Source organism: Lepidochelys olivacea, assembly GCF_965140295.1.
Source record: "Lepidochelys olivacea isolate rLepOli2 genome assembly, chromosome: 2".
NCBI classification, from domain to species: Eukaryota; Metazoa; Chordata; order Testudines; family Cheloniidae; genus Lepidochelys; species Lepidochelys olivacea.
The window spans coordinates 1,151,647-1,174,832 of record NC_140412.1 but is presented as its reverse complement, the minus strand read 5'-3'; the positions used below and the strand labels follow the sequence as shown (position 1 = coordinate 1,174,832).

General features: G+C 64.5%; 1 protein-coding gene across 15 annotated transcripts in view; it reads left to right on the top strand.

The window, feature by feature from the left end:
* The window catches only part of PLEC (plectin), a gene marked incomplete at its 5' end in the record, with an annotated part of 181,230 nt that overhangs the window by 149,681 nt on the left and 8,363 nt on the right, over window positions 1-23,186 (top strand). For all 15 annotated transcript variants that reach the window (XM_084621764.1, XM_084621763.1, XM_084621756.1 and 12 more), the window contains 14 exons: window positions 5,576-5,671; window positions 6,180-6,305; window positions 7,586-7,738; window positions 8,157-8,311; window positions 8,840-8,966; window positions 9,300-9,483; window positions 10,992-11,149; window positions 11,978-12,156; window positions 14,445-14,583; window positions 14,966-15,322; window positions 16,608-16,691; window positions 16,989-17,093; window positions 17,400-17,498; window positions 19,202-22,582. In XM_084621764.1, coding sequence (XP_084477890.1) covers window positions 5,576-5,671; window positions 6,180-6,305; window positions 7,586-7,738; window positions 8,157-8,311; window positions 8,840-8,966; window positions 9,300-9,483; window positions 10,992-11,149; window positions 11,978-12,156; window positions 14,445-14,583; window positions 14,966-15,322; window positions 16,608-16,691; window positions 16,989-17,093; window positions 17,400-17,498; window positions 19,202-22,582 — 5,343 coding nt within the window. The remainder of the gene's footprint in view (window positions 1-5,575; window positions 5,672-6,179; window positions 6,306-7,585; window positions 7,739-8,156; window positions 8,312-8,839; window positions 8,967-9,299; window positions 9,484-10,991; window positions 11,150-11,977; window positions 12,157-14,444; window positions 14,584-14,965; window positions 15,323-16,607; window positions 16,692-16,988; window positions 17,094-17,399; window positions 17,499-19,201; window positions 22,583-23,186) is intronic.

Here is a 23,186-nt window from a genome sequence, read left to right as displayed (position 1 = left end):
GGGCCCGTTCTCGCTGGGCACCGGGCAGGCGGACGGTGGAGATGAGGCCAGGGGCAGGGCCCGTTCTCGCTGGGCACCGAGCGGGCAGGCGGACGGTGGAGATGAGGCCAGGGGCAGGGCCCGTTCTCGCTGGGCACCGAGCGGGCGGGCAGACCGTGGAGGTGAGGCCAGGGGCAGGGCCCGTTCTCGCTGGGCACCGGGCAGGCGGACGGTGGAGATGAGGCCAGGGGCAGAGCCCGTTCTCGCTGGGCACCGAGCGGGCAGGTGGACGGTGGAGATGAGGCCAGGGGCAGGGCCCGTTCTCGCTGGGCACCGAGCGGGCAGGTGGACGGTGGAGATGAGGCCAGGGGCAGGGCCCGTTCTCGCTGGGCACCGAGCGGGCAGGTGGACGGTGGAGATGAGGCCAGGGGCAGGGCCCGTTCTCGCTGGGCACCGAGCGGGCGGGCAGACCGTGGAGGTGAGGCCAGGGGCAGGGCCCGTTCTCGCTGGGCACCGAGCGGGCGGGCAGACCGTGGAGGTGAGGCCAGGGGCAGGGCCCGTTCTCGCTGGGCACCGGGCAGGCGGACGGTGGAGATGAGGCCAGGGGCAGAGCCCGTTCTCGCTGGGCACCGAGCGGGCAGGCGGACGGTGGAGATGAGGCCAGGGGCAGGGCCCGTTCTCGCTGGGCACCGAGCGGGCAGGTGGACGGTGGAGATGAGGCCAGGGGCAGGGCCCGTTCTCGCTGGGCACCGAGCGGGCAGGCGGACGGTGGAGATGAGGCCAGGGGCAGGGCCCGTTCTCGCTGGGCACCGAGCGGGCGGGCAGACCGTGGAGGTGAGGCCAGGGGCAGGGCCCGTTCTCGCTGGGCACCGAGCGGGCGGGCAGACCGTGGAGATGAGGCCAGGGGCAGGGCCCGTTCTCGCTGGGCACCGAGCGGGCAGGCGGACGGTGGAGATGAGGCCAGGGGCAGGGCCCGTTCTCGCTGGGCACCGAGCGGGCAGGCGGACGGTGGAGATGAGGCCAGGGGCAGGGCCCGTTCTCACTGGGCACCGAGCGGGCAGGCGGACGGTGGAGATGAGGCCAGGGGCAGGGCCCGTTCTCGCTGGGCACCGAGCGGGCGGGCAGACCGTGGAGGTGAGGCCAGGGGCAGGGCCCGTTCTCGCTGGGCACCGAGCGGGCAGGTGGACGGTGGAGATGAGGCCAGGGGCAGGGCCCGTTCTCGCTGGGCACCGAGCGGGCGGGCAGACCGTGGAGGTGAGGCCAGGGGCAGGGCCCGTTCTCGCTGGGCACCGAGCGGGCAGGCGGACAGTGGAGATGAGGCCAGGGGCAGGGCCCGTTCTCGCTGGGCACCGGGCAGGCGGACGGTGGAGATGAGGCCAGGGGCAGGGCCCGTTCTCGCTGGGCACCGAGCGGGCAGGCGGACGGTGGAGATGAGACCAGGGGCAGGGCCCGTTCTCGCTGGGCACCGAGCGGGCAGGCGGACGGTGGAGATGAGACCAGGGGCAGGGCCCGTTCTCACTGGGCACCGAGCGGGCGGGCAGACCGTGGAGGTGAGGCCAGGGGCAGGGCCCGTTCTCGCTGGGCACCGAGCGGGCGGGCAGACCGTGGAGGTGAGGCCAGGGGCAGGGCCCGTTCTCGCTGGGCACCGAGCGGGCAGGCGGACGGTGGAGATGAGGCCAGGGGCAGGGCCCGTTCTCGCTGGGCACCGAGCGGGCGGGCAGACCGTGGAGGTGAGGCCAGGGGCAGGGCCCGTTCTCGCTGGGCACCGAGCGGGCGGGCAGACCGTGGAGGTGAGGCCAGGGGCAGGGCCCGTTCTCGCTGGGCACCGAGCGGGCGGGCAGACCGTGGAGGTGAGGCCAGGGGCAGGGCCCGTTCTCGCTGGGCACCGAGCGGGCAGGCGGACGGTGGAGATGAGGCCAGGGGCAGGGCCCGTTCTCGCTGGGCACCGAGCGGGCAGGCGGACGGTGGAGATGAGGCCAGGGGCAGGGCCCGTTCTCGCTGGGCACCGAGCGGGCAGGCGGACGGTGGAGATGAGGCCAGGGGCAGGGCCCGTTCTCGCTGGGCACCGGGCAGGCGGACGGTGGAGATGAGGCCAGGGGCAGGGCCCGTTCTCGCTGGGCACCGAGCGGGCAGGCGGACGGTGGAGATGAGGCCAGGGGCAGGGCCCGTTCTCGCTGGGCACCGAGCGGGCGGGCAGACCGTGGAGGTGAGGCCAGGGGCAGGGCCCGTTCTCGCTGGGCACCGGGCAGGCGGACGGTGGAGATGAGGCCAGGGGCAGAGCCCGTTCTCGCTGGGCACCGAGCGGGCAGGTGGACGGTGGAGATGAGGCCAGGGGCAGGGCCCGTTCTCGCTGGGCACCGAGCGGGCAGGTGGACGGTGGAGATGAGGCCAGGGGCAGGGCCCGTTCTCGCTGGGCACCGAGCGGGCAGGTGGACGGTGGAGATGAGGCCAGGGGCAGGGCCCGTTCTCGCTGGGCACCGAGCGGGCGGGCAGACCGTGGAGGTGAGGCCAGGGGCAGGGCCCGTTCTCGCTGGGCACCGAGCGGGCGGGCAGACCGTGGAGGTGAGGCCAGGGGCAGGGCCCGTTCTCGCTGGGCACCGGGCAGGCGGACGGTGGAGATGAGGCCAGGGGCAGAGCCCGTTCTCGCTGGGCACCGAGCGGGCAGGCGGACGGTGGAGATGAGGCCAGGGGCAGGGCCCGTTCTCGCTGGGCACCGAGCGGGCAGGTGGACGGTGGAGATGAGGCCAGGGGCAGGGCCCGTTCTCGCTGGGCACCGAGCGGGCAGGCGGACGGTGGAGATGAGGCCAGGGGCAGGGCCCGTTCTCGCTGGGCACCGAGCGGGCGGGCAGACCGTGGAGGTGAGGCCAGGGGCAGGGCCCGTTCTCGCTGGGCACCGAGCGGGCGGGCAGACCGTGGAGATGAGGCCAGGGGCAGGGCCCGTTCTCGCTGGGCACCGAGCGGGCAGGCGGACGGTGGAGATGAGACCAGGGGCAGGGCCCGTTCTCGCTGGGCACCGAGCGGGCAGGCGGACGGTGGAGATGAGGCCAGGGGCAGGGCCCGTTCTCACTGGGCACCGAGCGGGCAGGCGGACGGTGGAGATGAGGCCAGGGGCAGGGCCCGTTCTCGCTGGGCACCGAGCGGGCGGGCAGACCGTGGAGGTGAGGCCAGGGGCAGGGCCCGTTCTCGCTGGGCACCGAGCGGGCAGGTGGACGGTGGAGATGAGGCCAGGGGCAGGGCCCGTTCTCGCTGGGCACCGAGCGGGCGGGCAGACCGTGGAGGTGAGGCCAGGGGCAGGGCCCGTTCTCGCTGGGCACCGAGCGGGCAGGCGGACAGTGGAGATGAGGCCAGGGGCAGGGCCCGTTCTCGCTGGGCACCGGGCAGGCGGACGGTGGAGATGAGGCCAGGGGCAGGGCCCGTTCTCGCTGGGCACCGAGCGGGCAGGCGGACGGTGGAGATGAGACCAGGGGCAGGGCCCGTTCTCGCTGGGCACCGAGCGGGCAGGCGGACGGTGGAGATGAGACCAGGGGCAGGGCCCGTTCTCACTGGGCACCGAGCGGGCAGGCGGACGGTGGAGATGAGGCCAGGGGCAGGGCCCGTTCTCGCTGGGCACCGGGCAGGCGGACGGTGGAGATGAGGCCAGGGGCAGGGCCCGTTCTCGCTGGGCACCGAGCGGGCAGGTGGACGGTGGAGATGAGGCCAGGGGCAGGGCCCGTTCTCGCTGGGCACCGAGCGGGCAGGTGGACGGTGGAGATGAGGCCAGGGGCAGGGCCCGTTCTCGCTGGGCACCGAGCGGGCGGGCAGACCGTGGAGGTGAGGCCAGGGGCAGGGCCCGTTCTCGCTGGGCACCGAGCGGGCAGGCGGACAGTGGAGATGAGGCCAGGGGCAGGGCCCGTTCTCGCTGGGCACCGGGCAGGCGGACGGTGGAGATGAGGCCAGGGGCAGGGCCCGTTCTCGCTGGGCACCGAGCGGGCAGGCGGACGGTGGAGATGAGACCAGGGGCAGGGCCCGTTCTCGCTGGGCACCGAGCGGGCAGGCGGACGGTGGAGATGAGACCAGGGGCAGGGCCCGTTCTCACTGGGCACCGAGCGGGCAGGCGGACGGTGGAGATGAGGCCAGGGGCAGGGCCCGTTCTCGCTGGGCACCGAGCGGGCGGGCAGACCGTGGAGGTGAGGCCAGGGGCAGGGCCCGTTCTCGCTGGGCACCGGGCAGGCGGACGGTGGAGATGAGGCCAGGGGCAGAGCCCGTTCTCGCTGGGCACCGAGCGGGCGGGCAGACCGTGGAGGTGAGGCCAGGGGCAGGGCCCGTTCTCGCTGGGCACCGAGCGGGCAGGCGGACAGTGGAGATGAGGCCAGGGGCAGGGCCCGTTCTCGCTGGGCACCGGGCAGGCGGACGGTGGAGATGAGGCCAGGGGCAGAGCCCGTTCTCGCTGGGCACCGAGCGGGCGGGCAGACCGTGGAGGTGAGGCCAGGGGCAGGGCCCGTTCTCGCTGGGCACCGGGCAGGCGGACGGTGGAGATGAGGCCAGGGGCAGAGCCCGTTCTCGCTGGGCACCGAGCGGGCGGGCAGACCGTGGAGGTGAGGCCAGGGGCAGGGCCCGTTCTCGCTGGGCACCGAGCGGGCAGGCGGACAGTGGAGATGAGGCCAGGGGCAGGGCCCGTTCTCGCTGGGCACCGGGCAGGCGGACGGTGGAGATGAGGCCAGGGGCAGGGCCCGTTCTCACTGGGCACCGAGCGGGCAGGCGGACGGTGGAGATGAGGCCAGGGGCAGGGCCCGTTCTCGCTGGGCACCGGGCAGGCGGACGGTGGAGATGAGGCCAGGGGCAGGGCCCGTTCTCGCTGGGCACCGGGCAGGCGGACGGTGGAGATGAGGCCAGGGGCAGAGCCCGTTCTCGCTGGGCACCGGGCAGGCGGACGGTGGAGATGAGGCCAGGGGCAGGGCCCGTTCTCGCTGGGCACCGGGCAGGCAGACGGTGGAGATGAGGCCAGGGGCAGGGCCCGTTCTCACTGTGCACTGGGTGGGTGGGCGGTGGAGGAGAGGCCAGGGGCAGAGCCCGTTCTCGCTGGGCACCGGGCAGGCGGGCAGTGGAGGTGAGGCCGGGGGCAGGGCCTGTTCTCGCTGGGCACCGAGTGGGCAGTGGAGATGAGGCCAGGGGCAGGGCCCGTTCTCGTTGGGCGCTGGGCAGACCATGCATGGGCAGTTCTGGGTGGCACCAGCCCCCCGAGGATGGATTCAGCCTGTGACTGCGGGAAGTCACAAAACATGCAGGTGCCAGCCTGGTCATGGGGGAGTCAGAGCCAGCCGGCCACTGGCGCGAGGCTAGTGCGTGGTAAATGGCCGCCAGGGAGCAGGTGAGTCTGGCCCAGCCCCACGAGGTTCCCCCTCCCAGCCCAGGAAGGGCCCTGGCCCTGCCCTTCTCGCCTGCCGAGAGGCTGGGGTGGCAGCGAACGGCCCCTGCTCCCAGAGCCCGACAGTCCCAGTGGAGGGCCCGGGCTGCTGGTGTCTGGGGGCCCGCCCCGGGTGCTCCTCCCTGCCCTGGGCTCCGGGTGCCCGTGGGCGGCTGCGGGGCTCAGCCCGGAGTGACGCTGGTTTTGTTCCAGGCCTTCCAGGCTGCTCTGCAGACCCAGTGGAGCTGGATGCTGCAGGTATGCTGCTGCATCGAGGCCCATCTGAAGGAGAACACGGCCTACTTCCAGGTAACAGGGAGGGGGGCCTGGCTGGGGGCGGGGGAAAGGAGCGCCTGGGGGAGGGGTGCCAGGGGGCACCTGGCTGGGGGGGGCAGGGGGCCAGGGAGGCGAGGCGCCTGGCGGGGAGGCAGGATGCCAGAGGAGAGGTGGGCACCTACCGGAGGGCAGAGCCCCTAGTGGGGAGGGGGCAGGGGGCCAGGGAGGAGAGGTGCCTGGTGGGGGGCGGGGTGTCGGGGGGAGGTGGGCACCTGCCAGTGGGCGGAGCACCTGGCGTGGGGGCGGGGCACCCCCACTGGCAGGCGGGGGTCACGCATTGAGCAGCCTCTGTCCTGGGCGTCTGCCCCTGCTCCCCCGCCAGGCAGGCGCAGATCCGTAAATACCCGCAGCTCTCTGCGCCGACGGGGGCCCGGCGGTCTGCCGGGCGGGAGCTGAGGAGCCCTCCCCTGGCGGCTGGCTGGGGCCGGGCAGAGGGGCCCCCGCATGGGGCTGGCAGGTGCTGACCCCCTTGCCCCCGCAGTTCTTCTCAGACGTGAAGGAGGCAGAGGAGTTCCTGAGAAAGACACAGGAGAGCATGAAGAAGAAGTTCTCGTGCGACCGCACCATCACCGTGACACGCCTTGAGGACCTGCTGCAGGACGCCCTTGTAAGTGACCTCTTCCCCCCCCCCCCCCAACCCCCCGCCCCGGGCTGCTGGGGGCCCTCATGAGAGTCAGTCCCCATTTCCCATCCCGTCCCCCTTCCGGGGCCCCCCCGCCGTGCTGCAGGGCACCCTCGGGAGCACCCACTGCTTCCCTCCTTTCCTCTCGCCCCACCCTTGGGAGTGCCCTTCCCCCTTCCCCTGCAGGGGGCACTCAAAGGTACCCCTCCCCACCTCCCCTATCACCCCCCATCCCGGACCCCCAGGAGCGGTGCCTGGCCCCGGCTTTGGAACGGTCTCTAGGACGAACCCTTCAGTGGGCCTGACCCCCGGGGGCCTCGCTCTGCCTTGGGGCAGCCACCTGGCCCTGCCGCCCCCTAGGCTGGGGCTCTGGGTCTGCAGCCCCCCGCTCCGCCCTGTGAGCTCCAGCGTGTCCCGCTGAGCCCGAGGGAGGCTCGTCCCCCGCAGGGACCCATGCGCCTGGCCCCAGTGCCGCGCACGCCGCATAGCTAAAGGAGCCGGTTTGTTCTGTGTCTGGCACACGGCACAGGCCGGCCGGAGGGGAGCCTCGTCTAGGGGTTCTCAACAAGGGGAGCCCCCCTGCACACACCCCCTGAGCCCGTCATCCCGCCCCTTTCGCCCCGCACTGCCTCTGCCCCCCGTCACCCTGCCTCCCGTCACCCCACATTGCCTCTACCCCCGTCACCCCGCCCCCATCACCCCGCACTGCCTCTGCCCCCCGTCACCCCGCCCTATCACCCTGCCCCCATCACCCCGCACTGCCTCTGCCCCCCATCACCCCGCCTCCCGTCACCCCGCCCCCATCACCCTGCCCCCATCGCCCTGCACTGCCCCCGCCCCATCACCCTGCCCCCATCACCCCGCCCCCCATCGCCCCACACTGCCTCTACCCCCGTCACCCCGCCCCCATCACCCTGCACTGCCTCTGCCCCCCCATCACCCCGCCTCCCATCACCCCACTCCCATCACCCCACCCCCCATCGCCCTGCACTGCCCCTGCCCCCCGTCACCCCGCCCCATCACCCTGCCCCCATCACCCCACCCCCCATCACCCCGCACTGCCTCTGCCCCCCATCACCCTGCCTCCCGTCACCCCACCCCCATCGCCCCACATTGCCTCTACCCCCATCACCCCACCCCCATCACTCCGCCCCCATCACCCTGCACTGCCCCTGCCCCCATCACCCTGCCCCCATCACTCTGCCCCCCATCGCCCTGCACTGCCCCCCGTCACCCCGCCCCCCATCACTCTGTGCTCTCCGCAGGAGGAGAAGGAGCAGATCACAGAGTACAAAGGGCACCTGACGGGGCTGGCCAAGCGGGCCAAAGCCATCGTGCAGCTCAGGCCACGCAACCCGGCCACCCCGCTCAAGGGCCGGCTGCCAGTGCAGGCCGTCTGTGACTACAAGCAGATGGAGGTGAGAGGGCCTGGGGGCGGGGGGAGGATCTGGGCGCGGGGACCCGGGGGTGGGGAGCAGGGCAGGGGGTGGGGGTTGGGGTCTGGGCGCGGGGACCCGGGGTGGGGGACAGGTGTGGGGCTGGGGGCCCGGGGCTGGGAGCGAGGGTCTAGGGGGTGTGGTCCAGCGGCTGGGTGCGGGGACCCGGAGGTGGGGGGCAGGTGTGAGGGGCAGCGGCCCTGGGGTTGGGGGCCTGGGGGTGGGACCTGGGGGCGGGGCCCAGCTGCCCTACCCAGCAAGGCCAGCAGCAGAGGCTGGGGGTGCAGAGGGTGAGCCTGGCGTGGGCACTGGCCCCGGGGGTGGGTGCAGAGGCCAGTGCTCAGGCTGGCCGGACGGGCACTGGCCTCTGGGGCTGACGCTGCCCCCCCGACTGCCCTAGATCACGGTGCACAAGGGAGATGAGTGTGTCCTGATGAGCAACGCTCAGCCCTCCAAGTGGAAGGTGCTCAGTGGCTCGGGGAGCGAGTCCATCGTGCCGTCCGTCTGCTTCCTCGTGCCCCCGCCCAACAGGGAGGCGCTGGACGCCGTCAGCAGGTGCGAGCGGGGACGCTGCGGGGCCGGGCCTCGGGGGCACTCCCCATCTGGTGGGATCTCTCGGCTCCCCTCCCCCATCCGGCGGGACCCCTCCCCCATCCATTGCGAACCCCTCTCCTCCCCCTCCAACTTGGCCCATCTGTTCTGGGGGGGTCCCATGGCTCCCCTTTCCCCTCCTCTGGATCCCCCTGCTTCCTGTCCAAGCTCCTCTGCTGCCCCCTCCCCTTCCCCCCTTTGTCTGGGTCTCCCTGCTCCCCTCCCCACACCTCTCTCTGGCCCTCTCTGCTGCCCCCTCCCCTTGCTCCCACCTGGGCTGCTCTCCTCTCATGGCCTGGGGCAGTGCGTGTCGGGGGCCTGTCTCCATCCCCCATGCCAGCCACAGGGGCAGCAGCCTTTCTCCCCTGAAGCTCCATGGGTCCCCCCCGGTCTCGTGGTGCTGCTGGGGGCTGGGCCCCGAGTCCGTGCCGGGGAGCCCTGCCTTCTGCCCAGCCCATGTGGGCTGGGCTCACTGGTTCTCGCTCTCCCCAGGCTGGACGTCAGCCACCAGCACGTGGTGACATTGTGGCACCAGCTGCACGTGGATATGAAGAGCCTCCTGTCCTGGCAGTACCTGGTCCGGGACATCCAGCAGATCCAGTCCTGGTCCCTGCTCGTGGTGCGTTGCGGCCCCAGCCCTGTTCGCGGAGGGGGGCTGGAGATCCCGGGGAGGAGCTAGGAGGGTGGGGCCAGGCTGGGCGCTGGGAAATTCAGGCTCAATCTCAAGAGAGAGCCCCGTGGCTGGAGAAGGGTCCCCTGGCCCCCCAACACCCACCTGGCGCTGGGGTACTGGGAACAGGGTGTCCCCCACGGCTGGCCTGGGGCGGAAGTTGGTCTGGGGGCTTTCTCGCCCCCACCTGCTGGTGGGACCTCTCCCCTGTCCTTGCTGGGCGTGGGGGTGCTGGCGAAGGGGGGCCAGCACCCGTCTGAGGCCGTGTGCCTGGCCCCCCAGTTCCGGACGCTGCAGCCCGAGGAATACCGGCAGACGCTGCGCAGCCTGGAGACCCATTTCCAGGAATTCATGCGCGACAGCCAGGACTCGCAGAGCTTCCTGCCAGACGACCGGCTGCAGATGGAGCGCGAGTACAGGGCCTGCACCCAGAAATACGAGCACCTGCTGCACAGCCTGGAGAAAGGTAACTGGGGACACACCCGCCCCCCCCCCCCACACACACACGTGTCCTGCAGAGCGCTAGTGAGGAGCTGGGCTCTGTCAGTCGCGATCACTGAACCCAGAGTCTTTTGGTTAATCTTGGGGTTTTCTGCTGTTCTCTCTTATTTGTTGTCTTGCCTTCGGTGGTGTTTGCCTCATCTGTGAGGTCGTCAATGCTGCTAACTTGTTTAGCATCAGATACAATGATTGTTTCGTGCTGTCTCTCCAAGTCTCTCACTTCTTGACCATCTGGACATTTTTGAGGCTTTCACACTCATCCTTCACCATGCACACATCCTTTACTCACACCAAGCAATTTTACAGAGAATTTCAGACAGGATTACATTTTAGAAAGGGTGATATGGTTACTAAAGGGATTACAAAATAACCTTATACAGCTTTGTTTGCCATGCAGATAAGAAACAAGCCCTTATAGCAAATGAAAATTTTTTATTAAGATGATGTTTAAAAGAAGTGAACAGTACAGAGTTTAAGCTTAGAAGTGTCTGGTTATCAGGGAGTAACATACAGATTATCAAGATTTCAGGGGTGCGGGTGGCGTAAGGAATACATCATCTGCAGTATCCCCGATTGGGGGTAAAAGGTTGAGGGGTCAAAGTCCAGACATGGAGATATGGGGGTATGATGTCCATATACTGGCTATGTTCAGGTGTGAAGTATAATGAGTGGATACAGTGATGAGGATTACTGTAATGAAAACTTATCCTAAAACAAAAGGTGACCATAATCAGCCATAAGGACTGTCTGGTCTGTTCCTGCCTTAACATCACTTCAGACACAGGCAGCCTGTCTGATGCGTTTTTCCCGACGACCCAGGGTCGTTCCTTCCTGCTGTCCAGTCAGGGTGGCCGGCAGAATACAATCAAATCATATCATACATCAATACATTGAATGCATACGACATGATTATCCTTTATCCTTCATTCTAAGTTTCACAAAGTACCAACATAAAATCCTACTGCTACAACCAGGCCTGCCACAAAGCCAGGATACCCCTCCACATACACACACTGGGGACCACGTCTGCAACAAGGCCATTCCCCCACAGGGCCATGTCTGCAATAGGACTGTGGCCGTCTCTCCCCCACCCCCAGCCCAGGCTGTGTCTGTGACGTGCCCCTCCCCCCAGCAGAACCCTTCCCAGGAGACCTCCCGTCCCAACCCTTCCCCTGTGTAGGGTATGCCCCCGACACCTTTGGGCTCACAGGGCCAAGCCCAGGAGACCTCTCATCCTACGGCCCCTCCCCTGTGTGAGGTGTCCCCACTGGGTCCATAGGGCATGCCCGGGAGACCTCTCATCCTACGGCCCCTCCCCTGTGTGAGGTGTCCCCACTGGGTCCATAGGGCATGCCCGGGAGACCTCTCATCCTACGGCCCCTCCCCTGTGTGGGTGGCCCCTCTTGGCCCATAGGGCCATGCCCAGGAGATCTCTCCCTAGCCGTCGCTAACAAAGCCACTGACCCTGCGCAGGGGAGCAGGACGAGTCCATGTGCAAGAGCTACATCTCCCAGCTGAAGGATATCCGGCTGCAGCTGGAGGGCTGCGAGTCCCGCACTGTCCACAAGATCCGGGCACCCCTCGACAAGGACCCCGTCAAGGAGTGTGCCCAGCGCATCAGCGAGCAGCAGGTACGCCCACCCCTCCCCACCCCCATGAGGATCCTGTGCCCAGCACATCAGCGAGCAGCAGATATGCCCCCTCAGCCCCCCGTGAGGACCCTGCACCCAGTCAGCTCTCTACTCAGACATCAGAACGCACCTACCACAGGACACTGGCCCCCTGCTGTGCTCCAGTCCGCAAGAAGCCACCTCCATCCCCGCAGCAAGACCAGAGTTATCCCCTCCCAGGCTGACCCCAGAAGGGATCCCTGCCGCATCCTGCTTCAGGCCCACGGGCTGGGCTGGGCTCAGCCCGTCCTGTCCCTCCCGGGGTACGTCTACACAGGAGCCACCGGCAGGGTACAGCTGCAGCGTGGACACCGCCTACGCTGGGGCTCTCCTGTAGGCATAGGTCCCCACCTCCCCAAAGGTTGCCAGGTCGTTGGATTTGCCATTGTCTTCATGGCCTCAGCCAGCCCCTTTCCAGTGACCACTTAGCCCCAGCCAGCCGGGCACCATTCACATCTGGGGCTGAGCGTGCCTGAGAGCAACCAGCCCTTTCCTCCCCCGAGGGACCAGTGCCATGTGCGGGGAAACTGAGGCACATGCAAGCTTCCTAAAACCATTACAAAAACGTTGGTGACAGGGCCCCCCCGTGGGATAGTGAGACGCTCTGCCGTGTTTCTGGAGCTGGGGCGCAGCATGGCATGGCTTGGCACCAGAACTGGCCTACTCTGGGTAGGGTCTTGGGAAACCCAGCTAGTGCCAGGCCAGGCGCCAGCCTGGGGCATTGCTGCCTTTCACCGGTGAGCAGCAGGCGGGGTTGCCTGGAGTGACGGCACCATCCCGTTCCTGCAGCAAATCCACGTGGAGCTGGAGGGCATCCGAAAGAACCTGGAAAAGGTGACCGAGAAGACGGAGAAGGTACTGGCCCAGCCGGAGCACTCGAGCTCGGCCCCCGTCCTGCGCTCGGAGCTGGAGATCACTCTCCAGAAGATGGACCAGGTGTACAGCCTCTCCACCATCTACCTGGAGAAGTGAGTGTGGGGCCTGGGCTGAATAGCTTCACTGTGCAACCTGGGGGCTCCTTCCAGCCCCCAGGCCTCCCCCCTCAGCCCCCTCTGTTTCAGGGACTCCCTGCAGCCCCCATCTCCCCCACCCCCGGACAGTTTTCCTCCAGGCTCCCCCTGATGGCAGGGACTCTGTATATGCTGTTCCCCCCCGCCCCCGTCATCATTTCTTTGCTGTCTGTCTGGAAGAGAAGCTGCTCCGGGTGCCAGGCACTGGCGGTTATGTGGGTGAGGGCTGTGAGGAGCTCCAAGGGTCCCAGCTGAGAACGGGCAGCGTGGTGCCAGCCAGCACTTGAGCCGCTCTGACCTCCTCTCCTGGTCTGGGCCCTGCGCTCGCAGCACCCGCTCTGGAGAGGGGCCTGGGCAGTCCCCGCTCAGTGCACAGCTGGGGGGGGGGGATGGCCTAGTGCTGTTCTGTACGTGGGTGGGACGCTGGGCACCCCAGCTCAGAAAGGCAGAGATGGGCAATGGGTGACTGGGGCCCAAGAGACCCCTGGTCGGGCAAGCCAGGAGCCTGAGACTGTGATGGGGGTGTAACAAAGCGGCCTCTAGCGGGACACAACTGAGTGTGTCAATTCAGGACCACTAGCAGAGAGCAGGGCAGTCACAGCCCCAGGCTGGGGTTTCTGTGCACACCAAGGCAAACCAAACCAGCCAGACAGAGAAGACTTTGGTCTCACCCCACTGGCTAACCACAAGTCACACAAGCAATTCCCTTAGACACTCCAATTTCCCAGTATCCCCACCAGTGCCCCTCGTTATGGGGACGAATGGTTATGAAAACCAATACCCCAGCAAAAGAACAAAGGTTCCCTCGATCCCGAAGGACCAAGCCCCAGACCCCGGTCAATATACAAATCAGACCTTACCCACAAATCATGCTGTCACCAATCCTTTCAAATCTAAAATCTAAAGGTTTATCCGGAAAAGGATAGAGATGAGAGCTAGAATGGGTTAAATGGAATCAATGACAGACAATGATGGCCAAGTTCTTGGTTCAGGCTTGTAGCAGTGAGGGAATAAATGGCAGGTTCGAATCCAGTCTCTGGAGAACATCCCCAGCTGGGATGGGTCCTTCAGTCCATTGTTCAGAGCTTCAGTTTGTAGCAAGATTCCTCCAGAGATAAGAAGCAGGATTGAAGACAAAACGGAGATGATGCAGCTGCCTTTTACAGTCTCTTGCCATGCGGCCTGTGCTTCCTTTGTTCCAAAAACAAGCTGCCCAGTACATGGCCTGAAAGCCTTAGAGTTCTGTCCATAGCAAGTCCCCAGGCGTGTCTCCCTTCTCTCAATGGGTCAGTTGTGTCACTGATGGTCCTTAATGGGCCACCCAGCAGGCTAGGCAGAGCTGACACCAACTTGTCTGGGGTGTCACCCAGAAGCAGAGCAGAAGTTTGAAATGCAGACAGTACGGTGCCAATGCTTATAACATTAAATACAAAAATGATATTAAATACAGATGGCATAATCCTAACCAGCCAACCATAACCTTTTCATAAACCCCTCACTTAACCTCCTTTGTACATGATTTGGTGCCACTATAGGACCTTGGTTGCAACAATAATTTATACGGTCACAGTTCATGTCAGTAACGACATACGGAATAGTGACTGGGGGGCAGTGGTTGGAGTTTGCCTGCCTCACACACAGTTCTGGGGGGAGGGTTGGGGTTTGGCCATCTCACACCCGGGCCTGGCGCAGGGGCTAGTGTTTGCCCATCTGGTCTGCGGCCCTGGCAGGGGGAGAGGCTTGGGGTGTTTCCCATCTCATGCACGGGCCCCAGGGACCCTTTGCTTGCAGCACCTCTGAACCCAGTGCCAGGGAGGTGTTTCCTCTCGTGATTAGCCGGGAGAGCTCCCTGGCACACGGGGCGGGGAGTCTAAATTCTGAGGCGCGTTCAGAGAGGGAGAATGAGACCATTTGGGAGGCTCCAACCCCCCTTCTCCAGGGCAGGAGCCAGCCCCTTTCACCGCAGGGAGGCAGGCACCACCATGGCACGGCAGCTCCTCGCTGCCTGCAGCCGCCCCCCTGGCCAGTATCAGGGACAGGCCGGCGGGGCTCATGTTGCAGTGGGCATGTCTGGGACAAGGCGATGCTACCAGCCCAGGCTGGCCCCCATCCCTAGGGGCTGGTCAGATCTGTGGGAGTGCTCACCACAGGACATGGGGTGAGAGGGCCTAGGGGTCGCCCTCCTGCCGCCCGCACAGGTCTCTTCCATTCCCTGCCCTCTGCGAGCTAATCTGCTCCCCCTACAGGCTGAAGACCATCAACCTCGTGATCCGCAGCACACAGGGGGCGGAGGAGCTGGTCCAGAGCTACGAGGAGCAGCTGAAGGAGGTGCAGGCTGTGCCCTCTGACCTCAAGGAACTGGAGGCTAACAAGGCAGAGCTGAAGGTAATGGCCAGGGAGGCCCCTGGCTTGCCCGGACAGGATCAGTTCCTTTGGGTGCAGCGCTGGTGTTCCCCAGGCCCAGATCGGCCTCTTACACAGACGTGGATCACACGGGGGCAGAGGCCCTGCCCCAGAGCCAAGAGAGCATGAGGGCACATGCAGACACGGGGCAGGGGGGGCACTGTTAGGAGGAAGGCGGGGCCCTGGCTGGAGGGGAGGGGAGCAGTGCCCAGCAGCTGGGCAGGACCCAGGTCCAGCAAAGCGGTGGAGCTCCAGCAAGGGCTGCATTCGCCAAGAGCATTGATCGCATCCAGCCAGGGGCGGGATGGCCAGGCTGCGGGGGCAGGGAGCTGCCCATCGCTGACCTGGCCCCTGTGTGCCACAGAGGCTGCGTGGGCAGGTGGAAGGGCACCAGCCCCTCTTCAGCACCCTGCAGTCAGACCTGAGCAAGGCCAAGGACGTCAATGAGCGGATGGTGAGGGGCCACAGCGAGCGGGACGTGGACCTGGACCGGTACCGGGAGCGGATCCAGCAGCTCCTGGAGCGCTGGCAGGCCATACTGACCCAGACGGACCTGCGCCATCGCGAGCTGCAGCAACTGGGCCGCCAGCAGCGCTACTATCAGGAGAGCTACGGGTGGCTCATCCAGTGGATCCAGGACGCCAGGGAAAGGCAGGAGCAGATCCAGTCAGTGCCCGTCACGGACAGCAAGAGTGTGCGGGAGCAGCTCCTGCAGGAGAAGGTAACGCCCGTGAGAGGGCACCCGGCGGGGCCGCCCCCAGGGACACCTGTGTGACGGTGCTACCCGTGGGAGCCAGCTGAGGTCACTGAATTAGGGTGAACCCCGGTCGAATGATAACTCAGGTCTTACCCCAAACACATGCTTACAGTCAATCCTTGTTATCTAAGCTAAAATTTATTTAAAAAGAAAAGAGAGAGAGCGTTGGTTAAAAGATCAGTGTACAGACAGACTTGAGTTCAATTCTTGAGGTCCAGATACAGAGCAGAGATGAGCTTGTAGTTGCCAAAAGTCCTTTTAGAAATAGTCCAGGGGTTATAGTCCAATGGCTATGTTCAGGGTGACTCCAGTCAGTGACTGGGGATCTCAATCCTGATGGCTTAAGGTTTCCCCCTCTTGAAACCCAAAGCAGATCTGAGATGAAGAAGGATCGTGTCCCGGGTTTTTATACATTTCCTGCAGCCTTATGGCCTGAGAAAACAATTGGCTTGACTTTCCTTCTCCCAAACATCCTGGCAATTAGCACAGAGTCATTTATCCATTAAACCGTTCAGACACAGGTTCCCACAGCCTTCAAAGAGACATAGACAATTATACTCTGCCACTCAAGTGTCTTCCTAAATGTTAATATTCCCTTTTTGATCTTTGAATCAAAGCCGTAGCCATAGACAAGGCTTGTTTGCTGACATCACAAGACGTGAGCAAACATCTCCCCTTCTCTCTCTAACAATGCAGACTTGCATTTCAAAGCTCTGTTCAAAGCTCTATTCATTTACATCTCTTCCTAACCTGTCTCTAAAGTCCCGGAGGGCTGTGGGTCAGGTCAGTCTGTGAGTTAATTAACTCTTTCTGGCCCTGTCACCTTTCAATGAGATTTAATTCATTTTATTAAGATAATGTCGAAGTAAAAAGAAAACGGTACAGAGTTTAAGCATGGAAGTTTCTGGTTACCAGGGAATAAGGTACAGATTATCAAGGGGTGCGAAATTTATATTACACTCATAACGTCACAGGGTGCGACAGGGCACCCAGCAGGGACGCCCCCCAGGGACACCTATGACAGGGCACCCAGCGGGGACGCCCCCTAGGGGCGCATGGGGCAGGGGAGCTGGTGGCTTGCTGGCATGGGACAATGAAAGCCAACTGTGGCAGGGTTCTGTTCCGCTGGCTGCTTTTCTCTCTGCCTGCCCATCGGCCTGGGTGGCTTTGCTGGGTGGGTTGCCTGGAGCCGAGGGGCGAGGATGCTCCGGAGTAGGGGCTGCGACGTTCACAAGTTGTCTCTCCCCAGAAACTCTTGGAGGAGTGCGACCGGAACCGGGAGAAAGTGGATGAGTGCCAGAGATACGCCAAGCAGTACATCGACGCTATCAAGGTGCGGGCCTGAGGCTCCTCCCACAATCCCACGCTGCTTCCTGGCCTGCCAGGCGGAGCCCTCTGCCCGCAGGCTCTGCAGCAGGGGAGCTGGAGCAGGCAGCTAGGGCTGGGCTGGGTTAGTGTTTAACATGGCAGCAGAGCTGGCCTGGGCGGAGTTCACTCCCATCAGGGCCCAGTGGCTGAGCGGGAGCCAGGGTACTCGGGTGTCCCAGGAGATGAGGTTTCTCTCTAGCAGAGCCCCAGGCTGCGGAGTCTGGGTCTCTGCCAGTCTCTGACACGGGCTCTTCTCCCCCAGGATTATGAGCTGCAGTTGGTGACATACAAGGCCCAGGTGGAACCCGTGGCTTCCCCAGCCAAGAAACCCAAAGTGCAGTCTGCGTCTGACAGCGTGATCCAGGAGGTGAGGGGGGCAAGCCTGGCTTGGGGGGCTCTCTGGAGCAGCCAGGGCCAGTGCAGGGCAAATCGTGGGCAGCTGGGGCTGTGGTGCTGTGGCAGCCTGGAGGAGCTGCCTCTGGACCCAAGCTGAGGGCTGCAGCCCTCCTCTGCGTATGGGCCTGGGGACTGGTGTGGGTGGTGCACAAGTGGGCCGAGCCTGGGTCAGTCCCTGGTGTCTGGCACCAAGGAGCCCATGGGAGGGGGTTGCACTGCGGACTCATCTCCCACCCTGCCTTGGATGCGCCCACTGACCTGTGTTTCCTGGCTGCAGTACGTGGACCTGCGGACGCAGTACAGCGAGCTGACCACTCTCACCAGCCAGTACATTAAGTTCATCAGCGAGACCCTGCGGCGGCTGGAGGAGGAGGAGGTAGGAGAGCGGAGGGTGGGGGTGGCCCAGGGCCTGGCATGCATCTAGCTGTGTTGATCTCGCTCCTTCCATAACAACAAGGAACATGGTCCATGTTTACTGCCCGTCCCGCATCACTAACGCCCAGCCCAGGCCTCTAACCCTGTTCTGATCTGGCGGCTGGCTCTGGGTACAGCAAATTGATACTCACCAAGGGCTCCGCTGTGTCAGCCCTGCCCCCGGCGCTGGCCAGGGTCTGCCAGAGCTCTGCTCGGTCGGCGGTTAGGAGGGCACTTCCCAGATACACTTAGTACAGTCAGCGTCTGTGTCAGCATGGACCCATCCTGCCGCGGGATCTCTGACTCCTCGTTTGTTCTCTGCTGTAACCTCTCTAATTCTTCATTTCCGCCCTTGGAAGAGGAGCCACTTGGCCGGTACTTTGTCTTGGGGGATGTTTGTGTTGGTTGGGATCTAATGGAGGGTAAAAAACCAGGATGACTCTGGGATTTCTGCACCAGGTACTCCCCTCTGCGCATGCCCCTCCTCAGCCTCCCTCTCTCCGCCTCACCCCATGGCCACAAGCAACCTGCTCCCAGCACCTGCTCACTGCACCTCCTGCTTCTCCTTCACCTCCTGCAGGAACTGCCCCCGGGCCCTTCTCCTAACCCACAGGGCCATCGGGGCGGGGAAAATGGGGGAACTAACGGAGACCTCACTCAGCCTAGGCAAACAGGGAGCCCAGCCCTTCCTCAAGATGAGGGAGGGGGCCTGAGCTCAGCAGGGGCCCTCTGGCTCTGGAAGCACCAGGCCCTTGGTCATGGCTGCGCAGATATCACCCTGCTCACTGTGTAAGAGAAACAGGAGCCCTCAGCCCTCCGGATCAGCACTGCTGCAGTGTGGAGCCCTGCGAGGTTGCTGCTTCCCTCTCCCTCCCCCCGAGAGAACTGGCAGCTGTAAATCCGCTCCCAGATGTCCCTACTGCTGGAAAGGGCAGCGTTTGCATGCGCCCTGGCGGGTCTCCTTCCCGCTCCACAGGGCCGGCTTGCCTGGGCTGTGGAGTGGGGCAGTGAGGCACTGTAGAGCCAGCTCGGCAGCCCAGGGCAGAACTCAAAGCTCTCTCCACGGACTCTGTTCTGTCCTGGTGAGGAAAGGGTTACCCTGTCCCTCTGTTGCCCTCTGCCTGGTCTCCCTTCTCTCTCTGCTGCCCGTATCTCCCACGCTTTCTCCCGGCTCTGCAGCCTGACTGGGTTCCTCACTGGCCCCAAGATGACCGTACTTTTCTGCAGCTGTTGCTTTTGTGCTGGGGCCTGCAGAGGGAGAAGGCTCCCCTTGTGGCTGCCAGGGGAGAGGCCTGCAGTGGGCACGGTGAAGGTGTGCAAGCTGCTAGCTTCCTGTCTTCATTTGCCATGGGCTTTGCTCGTGCTCCATTGTTTGCTCTTGCTCCGTTGGTCACCCTGCTTCCTGCACAGCCGTCCCGCTTGCTGTGTCAGGGTCCGTCACCCGCCTCCCTGAGCTGTACTAAGTGAGATAGAGCAGTGCCGTGTCCCCTCTGTCTGCCATGCGTCTTCCAGAAGCCAGCCGGGGGCTCCAGGCCATCCCCATACCACATCCTCCACCCCAGCCCCAGCCCCTCTCTCGTCGGGCATGTGTGTGCTGCTGGTTCTGTGGTTTTCGTTGTGATTCCGTCTTCTCCCTTTGTTTTCCCTGCACTCTTCCCCTTCCAGAGGGCCGCGGAGAAGATGAAGGAGCAGGAGAGGAAGCGGCTGGCGGAGGTGGAGGCCCAGCTGGAGAAGCAGAGGCAGCTGGCCGAGGCGCACGCCAAAGCCAAAGCGCAGGCCGAGGAGGAGGCGCAGGCCTTGCAGCGCCGCATGCGCGAGGAGGTCTCCAGGAGGGAGGTGGTGGCTGTGGACGCCCAGCAGCAGAAGCAGAACATCCAGCAGGAGCTGATGCAGCTGAAGCAGATCTCCGACACCCAGATCAAATCCAAGGACAAGCTGATCGAGCAGGTGGAGTACAGCCGCAAGAGGGTGGAGGAGGAGATCCACATCATCCGCCTGCAGCTCGAGACCTCCGAGCAGCAGAAGGCCAGCGCGGAGGCGGAGCTGCGGGAGCTGCGGGCCCGGGCCGAGGAGGCCGAGCGGCAGAAGAAGCTGGCCCAGGAGGAGGCCGAGCGGCTGCGCACGCAGGTGAAGGACGAGGCGCAGAGGAAGCGGGAGGCAGAGGAGGAGCTGCAGCGCAAGGTGCAGGCGGAGAAGGACGCGGCCCGGGAGAAGCAGGTGGCCCTGCAGGACCTGGAGATGCTGCGCAGGCAGGCGGAGGAGGCGGAGAGGAGGATGAAGCAGGCTGAGCTGGAGAAGGAGCGGCAGATCCAAGTGGCTCAGGAAGCGGCGCAGAAGAGCGCGGAGACTGAGCTGCAGAGCAAGCGCCTGTCCTTTGCGGAGAAGACGGCCCAGCTGGAGATGTCCCTGAAGCAGGAGCACGTCACAGTCACCCACCTGCGGGAGGAGGCCGAGCGCCTGAAGAAGCAGCAGCTGGAGGCAGAGAAATCCAGGGAGGAGGCAGAGAGGGAGCTGGAGAAATGGCGGCAGAAGGCGAATGAGGCCCTGCGCCTCCGGCTGCAGGCAGAGGAGGTGGCTCACAAGAAGACCCTGGCTCAGGAGGAAGCTGAGAAGCAGAAGGAGGATGCGGAGAGGGAGGCCAGGAAGAGGGTGAAGATGGAGGAGTCTGCCCTGCGGCAGAAGGAGCTGGCTGAGGAGGAGCTGGAGAAGCAGAGGAAGCTGGCAGAGGGCACCGCCCAGCAGAAGTTCTCAGCTGAGCAGGAGCTGATCCGGCTGAAGGCGGAGATGGAGAACCGGGAGCAGCAACGCCTGCTGCTGGAGGAGGAGCTCTTCCGCCTGAAGAATGAGATCAGTGAGGCCATTCATAAGAGGAAGGAGGTGGAGGAGGAGCTGGCCAAGCTGCGTACCGAGATGGAGATCCTCTTGCAGAGCAAGGCCAAGGCCGAGGAGGATTCCCGTTCCACCAGCGAGAAGTCCAAGCAGAAGCTGGAAGCCGAGGCCAGCAAGCTACGGGAGCTGGCCGAGGAGGCGGCTCGGCTGCGCGCCCTGTCGGAGGAGGCCAAGCGGCAGCGGCAGCTGGCTGAGGAGGAAGCAGCCCGGCAGCGAGCCGAGGCCGAGAGGATCCTGAAGGAGAAACTGGCCGCCATCAGCGAAGCCTCCCGGCTGAAGACGGAGGCTGAGATCGCCCTGAAGGAGAAAGAGGCAGAGAACGAGCGGCTGAGGCGGCTGGCGGAGGACGAGGCCTACCAGCGCAAGCTGCTGGAGGAGCAGGCAGCCCAGCACAAGCAGGACATTGAGGAGAAGATCACCCTGCTGAAGAAGTCCTCTGACACCGAGCTGGAGCGGCAGAAGAGCATTGTGGATGATACGCTGAAGCAGCGGCGCATCATCGAGGAGGAGATCCGCATTCTCAAGATCAACTTTGAGAAGGCATCGGCGGGCAAGACAGACCTGGAGCTGGAGCTGAGCAAGATCAAGAGCAGCGCGGAGGAGATCCAGCGCAGCAAGGAGAGGGCCGAGCAGGAGGCTGAGAAGCAGCGGCAGTTGGCCCTGGAGGAGGAGAACCGCCGCAGGGAGGCTGAGGAGAAGGTGAAGAAGATCTTGGCTGCAGAGCAGGAAGCTGCCCGGCAGCGCAAGGTGGCCCTGGACGAGGTGGAGCGCCTGAAAGCCAAGGTGGAGGAGGCCAAGAGGCAGAAGGAGCTGGCGGAGAAGGAGTCGGAAAGGCAGATCCAGCTGGCCCAGGAAGCGGCTCAGAAGAGAATTCAGGCTGAGGAGAAGGCCCACCTGGCTACAGTGCAGCAGAAGGAGCAGGAGCTGCTGCAGACGAGGCGCCAGGAACAGAACATCCTGGACAAGCTGAGGGAAGAGGCCGAGAAGGCCAAGAAAGCAGCGGAGGAAGCAGAGTTTGCACGCGTCAAGGCTGAGCAGGATGCGACCCTGTCCCGGCAGCAGGTGGAGGAGGCAGAGCGCCTGAAGCAGCGAGCCGAGCAGGAGGCGCAGGCCAAAGCCAGAGCCCAGGAGGATGCTGAGAAGCTCAGGAAGGAGGCTGAGCTGGAGGCGGCTAAGCGGGCCCAAGCCGAGCAGGCGGCTCTGAAGCAAAAGCAGCTGGCTGACGCTGACATGGAAAAGCACAAGAAGTTTGCAGAGCAGACGCTGAGGCAGAAGGCCCAGGTGGAGCAGGAGCTGACCAAGGTCAAGCTGCAGCTGGAGGAGACGGACCACCAGAAAAGCATCCTGGATGAGGAGCTGCAGCGGCTGAAGGAGGAGGTGACGGACGCCATGAGGCAGAAGGCCCAGGTGGAGGAAGAGCTCTTCAAGGTGAAGATCCAGATGGAGGAGCTGATCAAACTGAAGACCCGGATCGAGCAGGAGAACAAGGTGCTGATCCTGAAGGACAAGGACAACACCCAGAAGTTCCTGGTGGAGGAGGCAGAGAAGATGAAGCTCGTGGCGGAGGAGGCTGCTCGCCTGAGTGTGGAGGCGCAGGAGGCCGCCCGCATGCGGAAGCTGGCAGAGGACGACCTGGCGCAGCAGCGGGCACTGGCGGAGAAGATGCTGAAGGAGAAGATGCAGGCAGTGCAGGAGGCCACGCGGCTGAAGGCGGAGGCAGAGATGCTGCAGAGGCAGAAGGACCTAGCTCAGGAGCACGCCAAGAAGCTCCAGGAGGACAAAGAGCAGATGCAGCAGCGCCTCACTGAGGAGACCGAGGGCTTCCAGAAACTCTTGGAGGCCGAGCGCAAGCGGCAGCTGGAGATCATGGCCGAGGCCGAGCGCCTCAAGCTGCACGTGACCGAGATGAGTATGGCGCAGGCCAAGGCAGAGGAGGACGCGAAGCGGTTCAAGAAGCAGGCGGAGGAGATCAGTGAGAAGCTGCACAAGACGGAGCTGACCACCCAGGAGAAGATGACGCTGGTCCACACGCTGGAGATCCAGAGGCAGCAGAGCGACAGGGACGCGGAGAATCTGAAGAGAGCGATCGCTGAGCTGGAGAGGGAGAAGGAGAAGCTGAAGCGGGAGGCAGAGCTGCTGCAGCAGAGATCAGAAGAGGTACTGATTTTCCTGTTCCCCCTTGCTGTCATATTATTGCTGGGGGACACCCTCTGCTTAGTGTCCTAACTGAGCTGACCATGTAGAATGGCAGCCTTCAGAGAGCTGACTGTGCCCCCAAAATGCCAGCCAGGGTCCACAGTTCCCTTAGCAACCGACAATCCTCCATAACCCACATGGGCTGTCCGCAGACTCGTCTCACAGGCCCCAGGGTTGTTACGGGTGACGTGCCCGAGGGAACATGGGCAAAGACAAGGGGAGGATTTTCAAAAGCACCTCCACGGTTTAGCAGCCCAAGTGCCATCGACTCTCGGGGGACTTGTGCTCCCAGGTCACTGGAGTGCTCTGGAAAACCTCACCTAATGCACCAAGTCCCTGCTCCACAGACCCAGACTCTTAGCCTTGCTCCTGCAGCTCCCGTGAGCACACGCACACAGCTCGCATGTGTGTGCAGTGCTAAGGCTCCAGCTGCAGAGTGACCTGTAATTGACCCAGGAGTGTATCTGAGCAGCTTTGCCCCACGGCCCCATCGGAGGTTGCTCATCTCTAACTGGTATTGGCAGAGTCCATCCTCCCTGCACATGGTGTGCCGTTCTCCTGCAGG